The sequence below is a fragment of the Podarcis bocagei genome (genome assembly GCF_964188305.1).
Source record: "Podarcis bocagei genome assembly, chromosome: 11".
Classification (NCBI taxonomy): domain Eukaryota; kingdom Metazoa; phylum Chordata; class Lepidosauria; order Squamata; family Lacertidae; genus Podarcis; species Podarcis bocagei.
In genome coordinates, this window is record NC_138136.1 from 51,620,478 (window position 1) to 51,641,857 (window position 21,380).

At 43.6% G+C, this 21,380-nt stretch overlaps 1 protein-coding gene across 4 annotated transcripts in view; it reads right to left on the reverse strand.

Annotated features, from left to right (window-relative positions):
* WDR7 (WD repeat domain 7) overlaps window positions 1-21,380 on the reverse strand; it is a 221,194-nt gene that overhangs the window by 184,196 nt on the left and 15,618 nt on the right. For 2 of the 4 annotated variants that reach the window (XM_081212629.1, XM_081212627.1), the window contains exons 2-14: window positions 19,747-19,918; window positions 15,788-15,894; window positions 14,470-14,548; window positions 13,335-13,509; window positions 13,155-13,231; window positions 11,839-11,958; window positions 9,889-10,034; window positions 8,533-8,647; window positions 7,917-8,058; window positions 5,673-5,921; window positions 4,963-5,183; window positions 2,326-2,521; window positions 1,158-1,372 (exon numbers count right to left, since the gene is read on the reverse strand). In XM_081212629.1, coding sequence (XP_081068755.1) covers window positions 1,158-1,372; window positions 2,326-2,521; window positions 4,963-5,183; window positions 5,673-5,921; window positions 7,917-8,058; window positions 8,533-8,647; window positions 9,889-10,034; window positions 11,839-11,958; window positions 13,155-13,231; window positions 13,335-13,509; window positions 14,470-14,548; window positions 15,788-15,894; window positions 19,747-19,905 — 2,001 coding nt within the window. In that variant the 5' untranslated portion in view covers window positions 19,906-19,918. Of the gene's footprint in view, window positions 1-1,157; window positions 1,373-2,325; window positions 2,522-4,962; window positions 5,184-5,672; window positions 5,925-7,916; window positions 8,059-8,532; window positions 8,648-9,888; window positions 10,035-11,838; window positions 11,959-13,154; window positions 13,232-13,334; window positions 13,510-14,469; window positions 14,549-15,787; window positions 15,895-19,746; window positions 19,919-21,380 lie in introns of all 4 variants that reach the window. The other 2 variants (XM_081212628.1, XM_081212626.1) reach the window with 1 other exon arrangement.

Consider the following 21,380-nt stretch of genomic DNA (forward strand, 5'->3'; position numbering starts at 1 on the left):
TCCATTACTTCTGGGTCGTCGCAGAGCGCAACCCGAAAAGGCTTAACCTGAAGCAACTTCAACCCGAGGTATGACTGTAATTGGTTGAGTCGTCATAGTGATCCACAGTTAAAAGTAGAAGTCGGCAAATGTGTCCTCTTTTTTGCTCTTTGAAATACAGCAACCCTAAAATGCGAGCTGAGTACTGAACTCTCTAACTTCTCAAAACCTTAGAAGTTTTTCATTTCACCATTTCCAGGATACTCCAAATCTTTAATCCATCAGACAAGAATGTTCAGTTATCGCCTGTTTACTAGTCATTTCAGTGCTTGGCGTAACTGTCAAGTTAACAATTGATGCTGGATACACTTTTCGTACTGCATTTTTAAAATTTGTTTTGCTGCTTCTTTTATTGCTTTTATGGTTTATTTCCTGTTAGAAGCTGCCTTGAGCCTCGGAAAGCAAGGTACAAAAGATGGAGCCAAACAAAAGTGAGAACATGCAGGCTGCTGGAGAAGAATTCACATGCCACACTGGGCTAAGCCAAAGATTGGGTAAGTATCCTATCTGTACCCAGACTCATGGTTAATCTCTCTCCCCACTAACCACAAGCATAGCCAAAGACGGTGTAGGCAACACTGGATCAGTGGTCTGACTATGTATATGGCAGCCTCCTTTGTTCCCGGAAAACATTCCTCCACACACATCCAGATAGGGATTTATGACTGCTACCATTCATAGAGGGCTATGTGCCCCTTCACTTCATCCCACATAAATGAATGGCAACCAGTGATGCTGTTATCGGTGGAGCTCTGGGCAGACATTCAGAGCCCCACAACCACCTCAGGCCACTTTTCAAATCTCCTCCTCAGAGCTGCAGCTGGCCGAGGAGTCTGGCCATGGCAGCCGGCCACCACACATTCTGCTACTGCAAAGGAAGCACAAGCCAAGGACAAGGAGGACAGCAAGCCCAGATGGTCCCAGGCTGATTCTGTCTCCTCTTCAGTCACTTCACCCGAAGCCAAAGGAGTCAGATGTGGCTGGGATGCTGCCAAGTCCTTTGTGACCACCATCTTGTGGATTCCTTGCAATACACAGGGCCTCCCTCAACACACAACCGGTCCTGACAGCAGGCATTTTGCTAGCATGTGTATTAACAAGACGCAACCAAAGCTTACTTTGTCAGCTGAATCGGAGGCCAGGAGGTTTGTGGCCAGAGTCTGGAGCTTCTGATGGGCCATGTTTTTCAGTGCCGCAAGGCTACGCCGAGTCATGGCTTGCTTTAAGTTGACAGCAGGATGGCTGAGGGAATCGACTGCGGCAGGCACAGCCTCGTCACAGGCATTCAGGATCTCCACGGCTGTTATTCCCATAACGCAGCGATCAAGAGCACCTTAAGAAGATATAAAGGGGAGAGGGGTGAACTGGCTGTAGTTAAAATGCATTCAAAACATTAGAAAGGTATATTGAAGTTAATGGAATAGGAGCAGCTAGGCCGTACTGAGCCAAAACTTCACAAGAGAAGGAAAGTTAGAGTTGTTAACTTTCCTTCTCTTGTGAAGTTTTGGCTCAGTATGGCCCAGCTGTTCAGCAATGCACTTCCCGTGATTTTCTTGCAAGACAGCATACTTTGTAAACTACACTATGAAGAATGAGCTCTAGGCAATTTTGTGCTTGCTCAAAACTCTCGAGTTAGTACAGTGGTACCTCGGGTTACATACCCTTCAGGTTACATACACTTCAGGTTACACACTCCGCTAACCCAGAAATAGTGCTTCAGGTTAAGAACTTTGCTTCAGGATAAGAACAGAAATCAGGCTCTGGCGGCGCGTTGGCAGCGGGAGGCCCCATTAGCTAAAGTGATGCTTCAGGTTAAGAACAGTTTCAGGTTAAGAACGGACCTCCAGAACGAATTAAGTACTTAACCTGAGGTACCACTGTATTACAATTCCTTCCGAGCAAATTTTGGAGGGAACAGGAGCAAACTGGGGAGCAGAGAAGGAAGTCCCATTGCATAAGCAGAAGCCCTTGTGCAGGGGCTTTGGGTGACAGAACTCATTAGTTGAATGAGTAACCCAAAGTTACTAACGATTTATCTTCTATAATAAAAGCAGAAAGGCAACAAAATGGGACAAGTCAGCCATTTCCCCTTTTATCATGTATTTCATAGCCAAATAACCCCTAATTCACTGCAGCTTTGCATATGTTTCCCAAAGTAGATTTATTTGGCAGGATAATGCGCAAGTAATAACCTTTCCAAAATTTAAAATTGGATGGAGCTACCTTCTACATTGCTAAAGGGTACGCCTGAAATGATTAAGTCCCTTCTTACACAGTTTCTCTTACCAGTATCCATCTGCCAGACATACACAGAGCCATCTGAACAGCCCACAACTAGGTAGTCATCTGATGGTCTCCACTTTATGACTTGAATAGGAAAGAGGTGCCGGGAAGCTAACATGATACACTTTTTCTCCCGTAAGCTCAGAAGTCCTACTGAGTGGTCACTGGCAACAGAGCAAACACAGTGCTGGACTCTCGACTGAAAAGGAGGAAATAATATTTTTCAGTTGGCACAGATCTTTTAGTTGCAAATCCACTGGATCTTAAAAACCATGTACTTGTCATTTATTTAGTCAGTAAGCCATCAGATGCAAGAAGCTGGATATCATGGGAACCCCATGAATGTTTGAGCAGGAGAGAGATGCACGTGAATCCCAAATACTGTACAGTTGAAACCCAAACCACCTCTGTTTAAAAGCCTTTGCATTGCGCACTGGCTTAAGCCAAAGTGGAAACAGCCGAAGAGAAAACAGCAATGTCCGCCATTACAATTCAAGCACGATTCTGTGCTTAGTTCTGATTCACTTTCTAGTGAGCTTTCCAGGAGTCTTTGCCAGGCTGGGGATTGAACCTGGAGACCAACTGAGCTACCGCCCCTGAGTTTCCATCATATGCCCAAGAAGCTCCTATTCTCTTGCTTTGTTTTCAAAATATCTCATCTTCAAACATCTAAAAGGCTGTCAACATGGAAAATGGAGCGTGCTTGTTTTCTCCTGCTCCAGAGGGTAGGACCTGAACCAATGGATCTAAGTTACAATAAAGGAGATTCCAACTAAACATCAGAAAGAACTTTCTGACAGCAAGAGCTGTTTGGCCGTGGAACATACTCCCACAAAAGGTAGTGGGTTCTCCTTCCTTGGAGGTTTTTACAGAGAGCTTGGATGGCCACCTATCATGTATAATCTGGTTAAGATTCCTGCGTTGCACAGGGTCGGGATAGATGACCATTGGAACCCTTCCAACTCTACAGTTCTATGATTCTATATACCTGCAGAGGCTGAATGGGAAAAACCGTGGAAGCTCAGCAGTGTTGAAGGATAAACACCTATGTCAAATTCTACGATTTTCTACCTACGCACAGCATTTCAAAGGATCACGCAACACAATGGATGCTCTCGGTTACCTTGAACTATTTATATAACTTTCTAAACAAGTTTTAAGAAGCATTCACCTAGAATGCCCGCAAGCATTTACCAACACAAAAAGCCATCACATGAACCAGAGCAAAGGCAATAACAGTTCTGTAATTTAAAAATACCAATTCTATATTAACCATAATACAAGAGGCCATAATCCAAGCAGGCTGTAGCGGGTCCACCGCTTACCACCAATTCATAGTGCAGTGGACTCACCCCGCTAACTGCCCCCAATTAATTTTAGTGCACACACCTAACAGCACACCAATTACACAAATTTCTACAATTTACCACAGTTTATCTTGTGGGGGATCTTGTGTGAGGGAATACTTAAGTGATTAGAGTCTCAGGCAGAAAATGACCAAACAAACAAGAAAAGTTTCATTAAACAAAAAGAAGTTTTTGAAATAAACTGAGTCAGGAAATGCGTTCTTTCAGGTAGAAGTTAACTTATTTGCTTTAACTACGGTAACTATAAGAAGTCTTAGGCCCAAACACAGTGTTACAGTGACAGCTTCTCTTAACCTCTCAAAATCAGTGGCTACACTTCAGTTTCTAATACTGACACTTAAATACTTTTAACACCATACAGCTTCCTTTGCCAATTAATACCTTGGTTCATGAGCAAGGGACACTTTTCCTCAAGTTACCCACTCTCTATGCCATGGGTAGGCAAACTAAGGCCCGGGGGCCAGATCCGGTCCAATCGCCTTCTAAATCCGGCCCGCGGATGGTCCAAGAATCAGCGTGTTTTTATATGAGCAGAATGTGTGCTTTTATTTAAAATGCATCTCTGGGTTATTTGTGGGGCATAGGAATTCGTTGATTCCCCCCCCCCCAAAAAAAAAAATATAGTTCGGCCCTCCACAAGGTCTGAGGGACAGTGAACCAGTCCCCTGCTGAAAAAGTTTGCTGACCCCTGCTCTATGCCATCCAACTCCTGAGCTTTTCCAAATGGTATAAGAGACCCAGGGGATGACCTCACCCCTCACCCCTTGTTAGTGACTTGGGAGTCTTCTGTACCTAGAAGAACTCTCCCCTCCTGGCTAGTATGAGACCCAGGTAGCCTGAATTCCCACAGGTTCTACCTCTCCTGGCTCAGTCTCAGCCCTCCCAGGACACTCCAGTCTGTATAACCTTCCTAATATAACCTGGTCTCCCTTTTTAGCTGCGAGGCTCTGTCCTCTCACAATGGATAGTGGATGCTTAACTTAACCCAGAACCAGTTCTGCCTCAGTCAAATCCTATCCTACTCCCTATCTCTCATCTCAAATCGAGCCCTCTCTCTTAACCTGAACCGTAGCCCTATCTAACTCTCTCCCTCAGAAACTTCCCCTTTTTATCCTCCCTCCCTAAGTGCTGCTCCTCCCCCTTCTGTGACTCGCTGACTTTGTAGCCAATCAGCAATGGGCTCCAGCGCTCTGGTGTAATGGGGGGGGGGAGGCTGCGCCACCAGACTCTGGTCTGGCTCTGCTGTCCGTCACACAAGCATTCGCCAACTTACACTGCAGTTTTCCGGAGGGACCAAAAGTTGCGTGATTTCCCCACCATGCACACAGAAGATGTGTTTCATTTCTCCAGAAAAGATGTCCCAGATAATGACGGAAAAATCCACGCCGCCTGACACCAGGTATCTTTGGTCGTAACGAGTAGAGACTTGGTGGGGATACAGCAAGCAGGTGACTTTGTTCCGATGGCCACGCAGAGTTCTGTGGGGCGGCCAACCTAAAAAGTTAGGGAGCAGACACAACATGCAATGGGTATGAAAGTCATTTTAAGGATTTCAGTATTAGAAAAAGAAATACATAGCGGCAGGCCCATGATAATTACTACTGATAACGCAAAACAAACTGTTGTCACATCCATTCAGCAAAACACACACCCATAATAGACCGTTTTATGGTCCATTTATGGAATCTTTGGGTGGTTTTACCAGCAGTTGCCAACTGCACTCCAACACTCTGCATTTGTAAATGCAACGTTTAGATCTTCCACATTCTAGAGCACAGTAACATAATTCAGAAGTAGGACCAAAAGCACTCACATCTATCATTTGATTTTGAAAGTAAATGCCTGTGTTTGTTCAACTATTTTAACAAATGCAGGAAGACACCCCCTAAGCCAGAAGAACCACTACATCGCAAACATCAGCAGAGCAAATAAAATGCTTCAACACTACATTTCAAGGCACACTTTTAACGATTGCTCACACACCCCTTCTGCGCACGTGCTCATCTTGCAGGAGCTGAACTATAGCGGTTTGAGTTGCTGGTACAATAATAATGCTTCCATCTTCACGGCCGCAAACCAGGCGTCCATGTGCAGGGATATATACACTTGCCGTCACTTTAAGCGGCTCATCGCTATTGGGCATGAAGCTCAGCTGATCTATAATTCCAGCAGGACGAGGAGCAAGTTTGGTGAACGCTTCTTGCAGGGAAGTGGAAGTTGTCACTTTCAATCCTGCTTTAAAGAACAAACAAAGGAATAAAACGAAATGCTCAGAATAAAGTGCTGTAAAAGTACAAGTGTTCTAAATGCTTTTCAGTTAAGCTACCCCTTACAAAACCATGTTTGGAAACGGCCCCTGCCTGGTTGTCTACAGCAAGGATCACATATTGGTGACAAATCTGGGAAATCAACGTATTTTTCGCTCTATAAGACGCACCTGACCATAAGACGCACCTAGTTTTGGAGAATGAGGCTTCGGGCAGCTATCCCTGAAGCCAGGAGAGCAAGAGGGATCGGTGCACACCGATCCCTCTTGCTCTCCTAGCTTAAGCGAAAGCTGCGCAGCCTGCATTCGCTCCATAAGACGCAAACACATTTCCCCTTACTTTTTAGGAGGGGAAAAGTGCGTCTTATAGAGCGAAAAATACGGTATTCACGAACTGGGGCTTCTTCCTTTCTATGATGCCTGCAGGTTACCAATATTGGCATGTACACTAGTAAAAATATTTCTGGGCTAGCCATGCTTGTGGGATTATTTTGAAGATTTAGTAAAATCACAACAAACAATATTGTAATACTCAGAGTGGACATATTTGATTGTACCTAGAGATGGGAAGGCCTGGAAAAAACCCAGAAAAAATGGGGGGGGCAGATTTTTCCCATAGCCAAAATTGGGAAAGAAGTATGTGGAATATTCAAACTATATCAAATTGTTGGGGGTGTGGGGTTTTTTTTGGGTTTTTTCCCTGGGGAAAAAACAGCATTGGGAAAAATTGGGAAAAACCTGCCCCCCCCAATTTTCCCTCAGGCCTTCCTATCTCTAGTGTACCCAATGAAGTCATCCCGTTAGCAAAAGGACTTCTGCCTGTGCAAGAGGATTTCCTTTCCCCTCCCAACACAACCCCCATGCCCAATCTACTCCAGAGGGTTATAGGTAAACCTGAAACACACACACACACACACACACACACACAAATATCACCCCCACCACACTTTAAAAGAGAGGTGCTGGTTAGGGAAAGTGGGAGGCAGAACACTGCGATCTACAATTAGAATTGTGCTCTGATTAAAGAAATCTTAAACAATTCATCATTTGGAATTTAATCCATTAAATCTGCATACATTTTTACATGAAAAAACAACTGTGAAGAAAAAGGCACATTATTTTAGATGACTGCAAAAGTCATCGTGGACACTATCCTGCTATATGCCTTCCCTTTCGCACACCATTAGAATGCCTCTTCCGATATGTTTTTGCAAAGAGCTCCCCTATTAAGAAAAAGGTGGGTTTTTTAAAACAACAACAACTCTATGGCCTGATTAATTGGAGTGGCCTTTTTAAATCAAGCTACCCATCTATAACTTAATCTAACCTATAAAACAGGCTAAATATTGCAGACCCAAGTTCATACTAACATTAGATTACCATGAAAGAGAGGCTGATTTTTTAATCTTGAAAATTCAGAACTCATTGTTACACCTCAGAAAGGATTATTAGAATAAAGTTTAATTACTTCTTCATCTAAGTGCCTTTCTCATGTATGATACCCTTCATTTCAGGATGTGTTTCTATCCTTTATTCTCACCACGCCTGCCTGCATGTATTATTACACTTGGCAGACTTCTTACTTTGCACATCTGATGAAGAATACTTATTTTCAATAGGAGTGATTTTCAAATAACATCTCACAAGAGAGTATGTTCATGCCAGAATCTTCCTTTTTTCAGATCTGAAGTGTCACAAGACATTACAACTGCCTAAATGCAGCCATTCTTTTAGAGTCTGGTTTTTATGAATTGGTTTGTAACTGAAACAGAGAGGATGAGCGATTAAATTGTGTGCAGGGGAATTTAGCGACACCCACCCACAGGGATGGCAACAATGCATGCTGAAGCTTTTCCAGGATTTTTAGAGACTTGCTAGATTTTACAGAAATGAGCACCATTCACATAAAGGGAAATGTCTGCGCTGAAGATGCATGGAAAAGTTAATTGCAAAGTAGCTACCTTCCGTCACACTTGGATGGTCAAGCGAATTTGGGATATTCCAAATGCTGAGCCTCCCTGAGGAGTCTCCCTGAATAAGCAGTTTGTGAAAGCACTCTCTGCGGCCGTAGAAGAACCGAGTCACAGGAGGACAGATTAATAACTGCAAAAAAAAAGAAAAAAAAGAAAGAGGCATCAGAGTGATCTCAGAGAAAAAGGAAGAACTAGAGGGCAACCTTGAGGATCAGAATCCCAGTTTTACACAGCTCTTGGTGAATACATGGAGGTCTCAGGTATGATCCTCAGCATCTGCAGTTAAACAATTTAAGGTAGAATGGGTTGGGGCAAGCCACACCTGAGCGCTTCGATTGGAGTTTCCAAAACTTGAGGCTCCAGCTGGTTTTCTGGACTACAACTCCCATCATCCCTAGCTAGCAGGACCAGTGGTCAGGGATGATGGGAATTGTAGTCCAAAAACAGTTTGAGGAAACCCTGGCTTAGGCAGACCCTTCCAGTCATAAGAGACTTGATGCTGGGAAAGTCAGTTTCAATATGTTCACTGCAAGACTGTCCACACAGCGTTTAATTAACAAGCCCCCTTGCTGTGAACACTGCAGCAACCCAAATAAAGTCTTACCTGCTTATCTGATTTCTCCACTGCTCTGTCCACAACACAGTGGAGTTGAGGGGGATTTAGATTTTCAACAACTTTTCCAACATCACTGCGAAATGAATCACTAGCTGGCAAGCAACTGCGGAGGAGAGCCACACATACACATATAAAGACGGCAAAACGTAACAAGCTTAATCTCACAGCTTCAGTGTACATGTATTGGTCACAGGCTAAACAGCTAGGTATGAGCTGAGGCTCCTTCATTTGCTTCAGGAGCTAGTTTGACCTACTAGGTCGACATCAGTGGCTCAGAGGTAGAATGGTAGGTAGAGGTAGAAGGAGGTAGAACCTCCTTCAGGTTCTTATACTTATTTAACTGGCCAACTTCTCGCACAGAATGCTTGTCCCTGTCATTTTATGCCAAAAGAATCCACAGAGGCAAATCACATAGTGTTGCATCCAATTGTGTTCCTCCAGCAGAGGCTTCAAAAAGCTAAGAAGTGGTGGGTAGGGAAATGTATTTTTTACAAATTCCCCCCTCTTGCTTGCAGCCCTCCTTGCCAATTACCAAACTGTTCTCATACAGTTCCCCCAACCCTTTAGAATACATGTAGTAAGGCATAGGGGGAAATCAGGAAAAATACCTCCTTCCCTACTTCTGTTAACAGAAGACTTCACTGAATCAGAAAGCCTTATCTTGGCAGGGGGGTATAAGTGAGAGCAGTCCATATGTTTTACTGAGCAAGGAAGAGCTTTCACGAATGCAAACATATGGACAGCATGAACTTCTTCCGTCTTTCAGCCTTTTAACTGTAAATTCCATTTACATTCAACCTTCATTTAGCATTGAAGGAAAGCGTGCCCAATTATGCTTCCCCTCCCGTCCCACATGCAAAGAGTTTGAAACCTTCCGTTTTAGAACTAACCACAGCTCCCCACAATTTCCAAAGTGAGGGAACTGTGGTTTTTCCCAGCCACAATTTACTTTAGAGAAGCAAAGATGCGACCATGCTTTGGTATTCCGTTTGTTAACATCACCTATTTTTGTTCTAAACCAATAGCATGGAGGAATGTCTCTTTAAATCATGGGTAGGCAAACTAAGGCCTGGGGGCTGGATCCGGCCCAATCGCCTTCTAAATCTGGCCCATGGAGAGTCTGGGAATCAACGTGTTTTTACATGAGTAGAATGTGTCCTTTTATTTAAAATGCATCTCTGGGTTATTTGTGGGGCATAGTAATTCATTCATATATATTTTTCAAAATATAGTCCATCCCCCCACAAGGTCTGAGGGACAATGGACCGGCCCCCTGCTGAAAAAGTTTGCTGACCCCTGCTTTAAATGAAATGTTTAAAAGTGAAACCCTTTGTCCCTGTGTACCTGGCTGGCAGTTTATAGATAAGACTTTGACCATCTTCTGTCCATATGATTACTTTGTCCGCTGATACAAAATCGCCACCTGTCCATGTCTGTCCATTCTCACTGGGGACTGAGCATAACAGGGAATAATCACCAGCATCAAACACCTAAAGAAAATAATCACATAACAAAAAACCCATCACTGTATCATAAATTCTGTCCTGTAGTTGGATAGTTGAGAACTCAGCAATTCCCTGTACTTTTTAGATACAAAGGGAACAAATTATAAACGCATCCCCTAAATATAGAATGAACTGTAATTGACTCCAGCTGATCTTACTAGTAACTAAAAGAAATATTTTGTTTATTAAAAGATCTATATCCCATCTTTCCATTTAAAGGCAAACTGCCCAAGACAGCACACATCTTTAAGATACAAATTATCTTAAAAACACTAGATAAAAAAAGGTCACAGTCAATGGAGAGACATAAATAAAGGGATTTGTGAAACTTTTCGGCTCATTGGGTCAGAAGCCTGGTGGAAAATGAATGTTTTAGCTTTGTGTCTGAAAGCCATCAGAGAAGGTACAAGAGGAACTCCCTACATAGAAGACAAAGACCTGCAAATATTGTATAATCCATACCAGAAGCAATTCTTTCCCCTTTTCCTTTTCGTAAGAAAAAAAAGCCTGGGAAAGCAAAGGTCATATTGGGGATCTTAGTAATTCTACTAAAGTAGGGATGGCTAACTTTCATTCACCGGTCTTGAAAGAACTACACTGGCTCCCAGTACGTTTCCGAGCACAATTCAAAGTGTTGGTACTGACCTTTAAAGCCCTAAATGGGCTCGCTCCAGTATACCTGAAGGAGCGTCTCCACCCCCATCGTTCTGCCCGGACACTGAGGTCCAGCGGTTCCCTCATTCTGGCGGTTCCCTCATTGCGAGAAGTGAAGCTACAGGGAATCAGGCAGAGGGCCTTCTCGGTTGTGGCGCCCGCCCTGTGGAACACCCTCCCACCAGATGTCAAAGAGATAAACAACTACCTGACATTTAGAAGTCATCTGAAGGCAGCCCTGTTCAGGGAAGTTTTTAATGTTTAATAGGTTATTGTATTTTAGTGTTTTATTGGAAGCCGCCCAGAGTGGTTGGGGAAACCCAGCCAGATGGGCAGGGTATAAATAATAAATAAATTGTTATTATTATTATTATTATTATTATTATTATTATTATTATTATGCCTTAGGGTCACATTCACGGTTAGGCAATTCTCTGAGGGATGCATGCCAGCACATCACACATTCACTGTCCACCCCTGCCCAAGAGAGAGATGAGAGAGACAGAAAGAGAGAGAGAAATAGAACTCTTTCTCTGTGTCCCAAATTAGAACCCCTCCCTGATATCACAAATGGTCCCAGAGACAGCAGTTTTCCTCCCAATGGCAGCACACAGCAAAGAAGGGAAGACTTCTCTTCTCAGCTCAACGCTTAGAACAGCCTTATGCTTACTCTGGAAAAGAACTTTTTGTCCCTCTGTTACAGCACCACTGCTAGAAGTTGTTTTGCTCAGGAAACAGAATGGAGCACACGTTCCTGCTTTCTGAAAACTAAAACCTCCTAAAACTGGTGCTGGACCAGAGGGAGAAAAGGCACATTTCCAAAGTAAACAGATACACAATTTTGCTGGTACTTGAAGTAGCCTGGTGGACCGGATCCAAGCCATAGGTTTACCACTCCTGCATCAAAATTTACCTTATCATTTGAATAAAGCCTGTAGTATTATAAAACAAAAGCAACACGCCAGCAACAGGGTGAGCTCACATGCACTGAAGAGATTATGTGTTTGATGAAATCAAAATCCAGTTGATTTATAATCTGACTATCCTAAGCTTCCTTGCATACGTGTCTCACTGACAGTAGTTGTAGCTTGCAGAATAAAGAAAATCCAGCTTTTACTTAACTGGTTATCCTTACCCTCCAGTATTTAGAACAAACCACCAAAAGTGATCTTTGGGTAAATGCACAGAAAGAAATACTTTGGCAGTTTTGACAGTAAATTGGTTTAGACTCCTCTTCAAAGATTGGCTCTGTATCCTATAAAGAGAGAGGAAAGCATTTCAGTCACTCATGCAATGATCTCCAATACATTAAATTCCTCAACTCCTCCTTTGCACTCCTATAATTAATACAACTAATCAGATTGTTCTTTTTTTATTGTTTCTTCCTGCCACATGAACTTTTTTGTAGCTTTAAAAGTTAGCTTGAGAGGAACTGATTTTAAATTCATACTGGGCTGGATCCAGACCTTGCCTTCCATGGATAAAAAGTTCCATTCTGTCCACAGAAGGAATTTCATCCAGTGAAGCGATCCCACTGGCGTTGGGGGGGGGGGGACAGGACGTGGGGACTTTAGATAATTCTTTCTCCACCTGCAGGCCCCAAAACCACTTCCCGCACTGTTCACCTGCAGAGACAGAGTCTGGATCCAACCATAACTTCCTTTCAAGAATTAGCTGGGGGACATACTCGCCTTCAGCTTCAGTAAGCAATTTTCATGTAGCATGATGGCTACATCTAGCATTCACTTGCTGAAGAGAAGAAGAGTTTGGATTTGATATCCCGCTTTATCACTACCCGAAGGAGTCTCAAAGCAGCTAACATTCTCCTTTTCCTTCCTCCCCCACAACAAACACTCTGTGAGGTGAGTGGGGCTGAGGGACTTCAGAGAAGTGTGACTAGCCCAAGGTCACCCAGCAGCTGCATGTGGAGGAGCGGGGAAGCGAACCCGGTTCACCAGATTACGAGTCTACTGCTCTTAACCACTACACCACACTGGCTTAGAAATAGACATTCCCCCTTCTCAAAGCAGCTGAAATGCTAAACAAGCAACACTGGTGATAGGTCATGAAACTAAGGGAGAAATATGTATTAATCCACCTTTTCCAAAAGGAAGGAACAAAACCAGGAAAAGGTTTATATATGTGTGTGTGTGTGTGTGCGCGCGCGCGCGCGCGCTAAAAACTAGACATTCTCTATCTGCACGTACTGTATCAGACTAAGTCAAGGCAAAGTAAACATGTCATAAGAAAAAGCCCTTAAGCAAGCAGATTTTAAACACCATCTGTCCAGAGCAGAAATAGAAGCATTTATGAAAATAAGTCTATATTTGTAATGGGAGCACAGCAAAAGTTACTGTTGATCGTTTTTGGCGATAAAGCCAGACTGACTAATAAAGCCAATTCTGGAAGAAGAAAGACTATCGGTATGAATCTGGGTCTGTTTCTCTTTACCTGCATGTGATTCACTTCAGAAGTTACAATCCACACTTTCAGAATGCCAGTCACCGAAACGGCCACAACAGTATCCTCTATGGAAAATGAAGACAGACCATCAAGACCCGTACACCAAACATTGTTTCTTAATGGTTGCAGAGAAAGTTCCTGAAAAGTAAGAATCAACCACGGGCTAACCTTGTGTTCTGTGAGATCGAATAACACTCATGGAGCTGATCCAGTCAGGAGAAATCTTTGACACCAAGGAATAAAGAACTTCGAGGCTGGTAGCATCCACGACAAGAATTTCTGGGTAGTGGCCATGACACAATAGTCTCCCTTCGCGCTGGGTTCCAATTGTGAACTGATAGAACTGAATATTTAAAAATTGGGGGGAAAGAAAGATATCAGAAACTTTATAAATTAGTACTCTGGATGTGCGTGCTTGATCCACAATGCAGAATCTGCTTTCAGACCATAGGTGCATTCTATTTTTGTATAAGAACAGATTTTTATTTATTTTTTAAAAAGCATCCCATAATAAAAACTATGGGTGGTAACCAACTGCAGTAGCCCACTCAAACAACAGTTGTTCTGCTAGTGCAAGCTTTGTTCTTAACAAAGCCAGTGGGTGCCTTGTGATTGGGAAATTCCTAGCAATTCCTAGCAAAACTGCTATTATTATTATTAGCATTCACCTCCCTGCTGACCATTAAGCTTGTGCACGGCTGCAGGTACTGCCACTTTCACAACAACTTCAACTCTGAAACGACGTTGTGTGCTAACATTACATTACATGTAATTAAAAGAATACCAGAAATCAACGCTGAACAAGTTTTTCAAAGGTCAGCAGTATAATCTTGGTGCCGTGCACTTCACAGCAACAACCTGTGCTTATATGTTGCACTAGATTACAGGAACTGGGCATTTATTTAGCTTTGCAGTTCCCGTATTACCATTCATTCTTGTTGCAAAATATCACACATCAACTAATAATGGAATTTACTAAACTAATAACAGACCACAGAAACATCTTGCCAATTATCATTTCTACACTCCAGCTGGTACTGAAAGGCAGAAAAACTGGTTCCAGTTACCCCACACAGAATGTAAGTGTAGTCAACTTATATTTTTGCCAGTTTTTCTAACACATCATTAACAGTGCACATGTTTCGCAATGCAAAAAACCTCAACCCTCTGATCTGTCGTACTTGTATGAAAACTGGTAACTGAGTTCCTGTAAACTTTGTTAGCTTAAAAAGCCGTTATAGGGAAGCCTATATATGCAGTATCACTCAAAACCAGTTATGGCTTTTATTTATAAATCATTTACCTGTATACCAGTATGGGTGCAGGCTAATTTAGTAAATTCAATGCATCTTCCATCATTCACATCCCAGAGGCACATCTCCCTAAACAACACAGAAAGGACAATTAACCAAACATCCTCCTGCATTCACATGAACCAATGACTGTATCCGACTAATTTAATTAATTTATTATTATTATTATTATTTTTTATTATTTTTTATTATTATTATTATTATTATTATTATTATTATTATTATTATTATTATTATTATTATTATTATTAATTGAATTTACATTCTGTCCTATACCTGCAGGTCTGCACAGAATGACTTCAGCAAATGCAATGGCATGTTAGGGGAGGGGTTGTACCTCTGGTGGGAGCACGCCGTGGTCCTTTTGGGGCAGTTTGTCCACGTTTGGTCCCCACCTGCATTCAGCTCTCGGCTGTGGCTCCTAGAAGCTGTCAGCAGGTAACAGCAGCCACACCTTGGGCTGGCCAGCTAAACCAAGTGAGAGTATCTGATGGCTCTCAAACACTCAGTAAGTTGAGGATTTCCCCTGCATGTCTGGCAGATTGAGTGGAAGGGACCAATAGTGGGTCCAACAGTGGGAACAGAGCTCATATCGGAGAAGGAAAACTCTCATCTTAAACATCCACTGCCTTACAGGATATCGTTGGGAAAAGAAAAGGGTCAGGAGTAAACCCTACACAAATCTGGAGTGGAGTCTCTATGACGGATGGATGGATGGCATCTTGCATGCCTCCTTCCGGCAACTACTGCAGCCAAGCTGGTGTCAAATGTATTGTTCTGCTTTCCTTTGGACCGTATCATCAAGGCTGAGAGAGGGGTCTTGTTGTCTGGGCAGGCCAGGACCTCCATACACACTGCCCAGGCTTGTGTCCCGGGCTAACACAGCAGTTTGACTCCACTCCTAGAGGTGTGCTCTTTCGTCTCTTGAGATAGAAGGATCCAACAACCCTCCCTCTCCTCTTAGCGCACCCTCAAATCTGCTCTGGGGTTCCCCAAAATCTCTGGAGTAGATTTTAGGGGTGCTGTGAGTGGGAAGGGAAGGAAGCAAACCAGAGGAAGCTCTGATGTGCTTTGGGAAGTTGTTCTGCATGCACAAAGGGCTCAGTTGGCCACAACCTTGAATCTCTTGGTTGATCTCTTGACATCTCCTTCTGATGAAAGGAGGAGGAAGGGCAAAGGTTCAATGAGTGCTCATGACCCTTTGCACCATGGGTTGAAAGTAGGCTATGATGCTACACAGCAGTCAATATTTTAAGAGAATGAAAAATTGAGAAATCAATCACATGGGCGGGAAGGAGCTATACTTACCCACTTTCTGATGCACTCACTATATACTGCTTCTCAGATGAAGCACTGGCCTTGGACAAACAAGTAACTGAAGCTGTGTGACCAAACAGCAGGGCTCTAGGATTTATCTGGGATCAGAGAAACAAAGGTATTCAGAATTAACGAGAAAGCACCTGAATTGCCGAGCTTGATCATTGAATCAAAAGTTACCATAGGTATGGAGAAAGTATCGTATTTTTCGCCCTATAGGACACACTTTTCCCCCTCCAAAAATGAAGGGAAAATCTGTGTGTGTCCTATGGGGTGAATACAGGCTTTCGCTGAAGCTTGGGAGAGCAAGAGGGGTCGGTGCGCACCAACCCCTCTCGCTCTCCAGGCTTCAGGAAGCTATCAGCAAGCCTGGGGAGCCCGTGGGAGTTCCCGCAGGGCTCCCCACGCTGCGGATAGCAGCCTGCCGCCCCATGCGCGGGGCGCCCTTAAGCAGAGCGCCCCTTGCGCTGGGCAGACATCCGCAGCGCCGGGAGCCCTGTGGGAGTTCCCACAGGGCTCCCCACACTGCGGATAGCGGCCTGCCGCCCAGTGCGAGTGGTGCTCTGAAGCAGAGCGCCCCTCGCGCCGGGCAGACATCCGCAGCGTGGGGAGCCCTGCGGGAGTTCCTGCAGGGCTCCCCACGCTGCGGATAGAAGCTTGCCGCCCCGCGTGCCTGGCAGACATCTGCCAGCCCCACAAGCTCGGGGGACAGCGGGGAGGCGCAGCACCGCCATACCGCTGTTCCCCGACCTGGTTTTGGGGGGGGGATAAAGGGGGGAAAATTCCTTTATTTCCCCCCCCAAAAAACTAGGTGCGTCCTATGGGACGGAGCGTCCTATGGGACGAAAAATACGGTATTTTGCCAACTGCTGGTCAGACAAGGTGGTGGCTCTCCGTAAAAGCCAAAGCCTTTACAATGCCTTGCAAGGGAGTGTGCACAGGAGACAAGCATCTTATTTTTTAAAAAGCATTATAATGATGTAAGGCACAACTATTTTATTTACAATGAAGTAGCAAAAAGAAAACAAGGGTTCTTCTAGTGCCTCCATCTCCCGGTTTAGATCACTCAATCTGTTGCGCAACCAGTTTCTGCTAGTGCAACTGCTGCATTGGATTCTTCTGTTACATAACATTAAAAGTCACCCATCTGCTACTGCAGGACGCCTTGCACTAGTGGACAGAGAACACTGGATACAGCCCAAAGTCTCAAATGACCTAGATGCACTACTGCTTCCCCACCCTTAACTCTGGGTTCTGATTGCCAAAGCAGAAGGTCCTGCAAGACTTCTGAAAGTTGCTCAGGCTTTGACTTTAGCAAGCTGGCAATAGATGTTCTACAACATGAGGGCAGCCATTAAGACTACTTCTTTGTTGGTGCTCTTGGTGGTTCTCAGATTTTGTAATGAGACACAGAAAGAGGCAGCCTCTTAAATTCTATTATGTTTAAGCTGTTGAGTCTTAATGACACATTCAATGAAATGGAAGCCATTCTTTTAGACGAAAACAAGGAGGCTTTCAGTAGTTAAGTCTAAGAATTTCTGTTCCTGGATTAATAATAATAATAATAATAATAATAATAATAATAATAATAATAATAATAATTTATTTATACCCCACCCATCTGGCTGGGTCTCCCCAGCCACTCTAGGCAGCTTCCAACAAAGGATTAAAAATATATTAAAACATCAGTCATTAAAAACTTCCCTAAACAGGCCTGACTTCAGATGTCTTCTAAACGTCAGATACAGTGGTGCCCCGCAAGACGAATGCCTCGCAAGACGGAAAACCCGCTAGACGAAAGGGTTTTCCGTTTTGGAGGCGCTTCGCAAAACGAATTTCCCTATGGGCTTGCTTCGCAAGACGAAAGCCCATAGGGAAATCTCTGGGGACCTCTTTTAAATGCTAGCGGTGGGGAGCAAAGCCTTTCCCCCCCCCTCCGGCCTTCAGAAGAGGTCCAGGAAGGCTGGCGGGGGCCGAAAGGCTTTGCTCCCCAGCGCCAGCATTTTAAAAGCAGTCCGGGATAGCAGGGAAGCGCTTCCTGCTATCCCGGACGGCTTTTGAAGGCAGGAGAGTCTCCGCCAGCAGCGGCAGCGCTGCCGCTGCTGGCGGAGAGATCCGCGAAGCCTGGGCGCGCTGTGCGCAGGCTTCGACATGCCGGCAAGTCTCCGCCAGCAGCGGCAGCGCTGCCGCTGCTGGCGGAGAGATCCGCGAAGCCTGGGCGCGCTGCGCGCAGGCTTCTGCATGCCGGCAAGGCAGGCGGGGGGAGCAAAGACTTTCGCCCCCACCAGCCTTCAGAAGAGGTCCAGGACCTCTTCTGAAGGCTGGCGGGGGGCAAAAGTCTTTGTCCCCCCTGCCTGCCTTCCCAGGGGCTTTTAAATCGCCCCGACAGCGTCGAAGTCCTCCGCTGTCCGGGGCGATTTTAAAATGCCGCCCGCCAGCATTTTAAGATCGCCCCGGACAGCGGAGAAGTCCTCCGCTGTCCCAGGGTTTTTTAAAATGCTGGGGGTGGGAAGAAAAGCCCTTGTCCCCCCCCCCCCAGCCTTCAGAAGAGGTCGGGGGACAGACTGTCCCCGGACCTGGTCTGAAGGCGGTTTCCCTAGGAACGCATTAATTGATTTTCAATGCATTCCTATGGGAAACCGTGCATCGCAAGACGAAAAAACCGCAAGACGAAGAGACTTGCGGAACGAATTAATTTCGTCTTGCGAGGCACCACTGTAGTTATTCCCATAAGTGCCTGCTATTCATAATACCAAACGATTGCTCTCACACTCTGTGGCCAATGCCTTGCTTTCTCAGCAAGACCAGTCCACATTTAAGAGTTTTATTTGCATACAGAACCAGTTTACAATTTATGCAAGCCGATGCCTTTCATCTAATTTGTATAGGAAAGTTTTTGCTGTTGCATTCCACAGCTTTGCTTCACATGCATAAGGTATTCCAGGTCAGGAGTACACACCTTTCACTGGCAGAGAACCACAAAATATTCCAGCACAAACACACTGCCTTGTATTGCTGCTTTCACTTCAGAATTGCCTATCACTATTTGCTTTAAAACAGATCACTTAAAAATGAGTGTCTCTTGCTTTAAATGGCATCCAGGAGCTGCAAGCGGTGTTACCTTGGCCAAATCAGCTGCTATGTGCCTTTCTAATCTAACGTCATAAGGCTACGATTGGTAGAAAAATGTTTTATTTTAAAAGTTACTGGAACTTCACAGAGCAGATTGCTTGTTTAAGCTACCAATAATCATTCAAACAACTGAAAGTTCCATTGCTTCTTGTCATTTTCTATGTATGTGCAATAGACATGCAATTAGCTTTGAAAGCTCACCCTCATAAAGAGAACAAAGAACATGGCACGGCATGCAGAAGAGGTGAACTTCAGCTTCTAGTTTATTTATTTGGCATTCAATCCTCCACGATCTTTAAAGGCTTACTGCAAATACCACCACCACCTAACTATACCACAAACCAAAAAAACACAAGCGGATAAGGAGTGCAGTTTTACAAACAGAATTGTTTACAAGAGACAATGCATTCCCAGGTTCAGCGTCTGCATTAGTTATTCATGTTAAATTGATTTAGCAGGCTGACCTCCAAAAGGTCAGGGGGAAGGGAGAACCCAACAGAGCCGCTTTCCAGCAGAATTCATTGATTTTCCATGCTAATGATAAAAAAAATCAACACTCTCTCCTACAAAAGCAACCCTATGAATATCAATAATATATATTGATTGTTATGCATCAGCTCAAGCAACAAGGTTTTGCTTTGGAAGAAGCATGCATACCGTAACTATGCCTTATCTGTAGGTTACCAGACACACACTCAAATCTGATTATAAACGTTCAGAAATGTGTTTAAATTGTGTCTCTGCAAAACAGGGCATTAATTACATTTAAACAAACCTAGGCATTGTGAAAGACATCGTATAGTGCACAGTTAACTTACCTCCAGATCTGAAGAGAGGTCCCAGAGACATATTTGTCCATCATGACATCCCGTTACAATCATTGACACATCATCCATTAGTAGGATGGCCGATACACAGTGAGTGGGAGCTTTGCGTCCCCATAGCACAATTGGTAGGACCAAACTGTTGCCCGCCATTATGGTATCACACCTGTAAATGCAATATGCATAATGATGATGATTAATTGATATACATGCCAAAATGGCTTATTTCGATTCCAAAAGTAAAGAATAACCCAACTAATTTTATTAGTATTGAGTTAAGATATGTGATGCATCTAAACATCAAAGAGTGTTCTACAGAAACGCATCTCAATTCAATACCATTGCATGTGCCACCAAAAATACACACACACAAAAACCTGTTTGAAAGCTCTTTAACTTTTTTATTCACCCAGCAAAATTCCAAATGAGTTAAGGTTACCCGGAGAGGGGCAGTGGAATACTCAACATTGAGTTTGTAATGAAGGGTTCTTCAATATTTAATTAAAGAAACTTGTGTGTTAATGTACTGCTGCCTTGCTTCTCCACCAGTCATTTAGGGAAAAGAAAGTGCATGTTGTCTATTATCAGCTGTGGCCCAAGAGAAATCATCATTGGGAAATAAATATTTCAGAAGTTCTCGAGTCAAGTAAGATGATGTTCAGTTTCTTTCTCCAAACGATACTTAGCATACACAGAGGCCTCATTTGCACAACACACTAAGACTGTGACTGAGCCATAGATACAGACCAATACAACTGTACACACTGCATTTGTAGAGAGGAAGTCATGCATCCATGGCAGAGTTTGCTTTCTAAAATCAAAGACAGATGCAGGCAGATATAGAGGTAAAAATTAAAAATAAATCTTCAGGATATGAAACAAAAACAATTACAAAAAAATGAACTTATACACATAGACTGGTTTTTTGTTACATCTGTTACAACTGAATGCTTTCTGAAGCTTTAAAAAAAAACAAATATTTGGATTCTATTTGATAAAAGTCTGTACACTATTTTAAAAATAGTTTTCTTACCATTAAGTAAAAAATAGTCATAGGAAGTAGGAGGTAAGTGATGTCTTGCAATATTGGCATTTGTACTTTAAGTTTGTGGGGCAATTATGGGCCTCCCTTTTTGTGATTTTCTCTGGGTTTTTTGCAGTACACACAGAGCCTGTGCTTCAGGAAGAGAGACAACAGCTGGCTATTATTTCACCCTTCAATGCATCATCACTTCAGTGGTAAACAGCTAATTTGGTATGCCATAAAAAAAAACCTTTAAAAAACTTTGATTTGTGCTGCCATAGGAAAATTACACAGCAAAATGTGACCTTCGAAGCAGCTTCCACCCTCCCGATTTTAAGATTATTTCATTATTTAAGATTAGCACCACAATGGTCCCTCTTACTCTAAATCATTGCACAGAGTAATTCTTAATGCAGCCAACAATTATTATATAAGGGCACAGGACATCCAAGTAGATCAACACACATTGTACAAGTCAATACAAATTTGACTTATATCACAGCGTCGTACCTATTGCTTTGGGCAGGCTGCACTATCAGATATGACCCTGTCTGTCATAACTGACCATGCCACCAGGATCATCTGCCACAGACAAATATGTAGC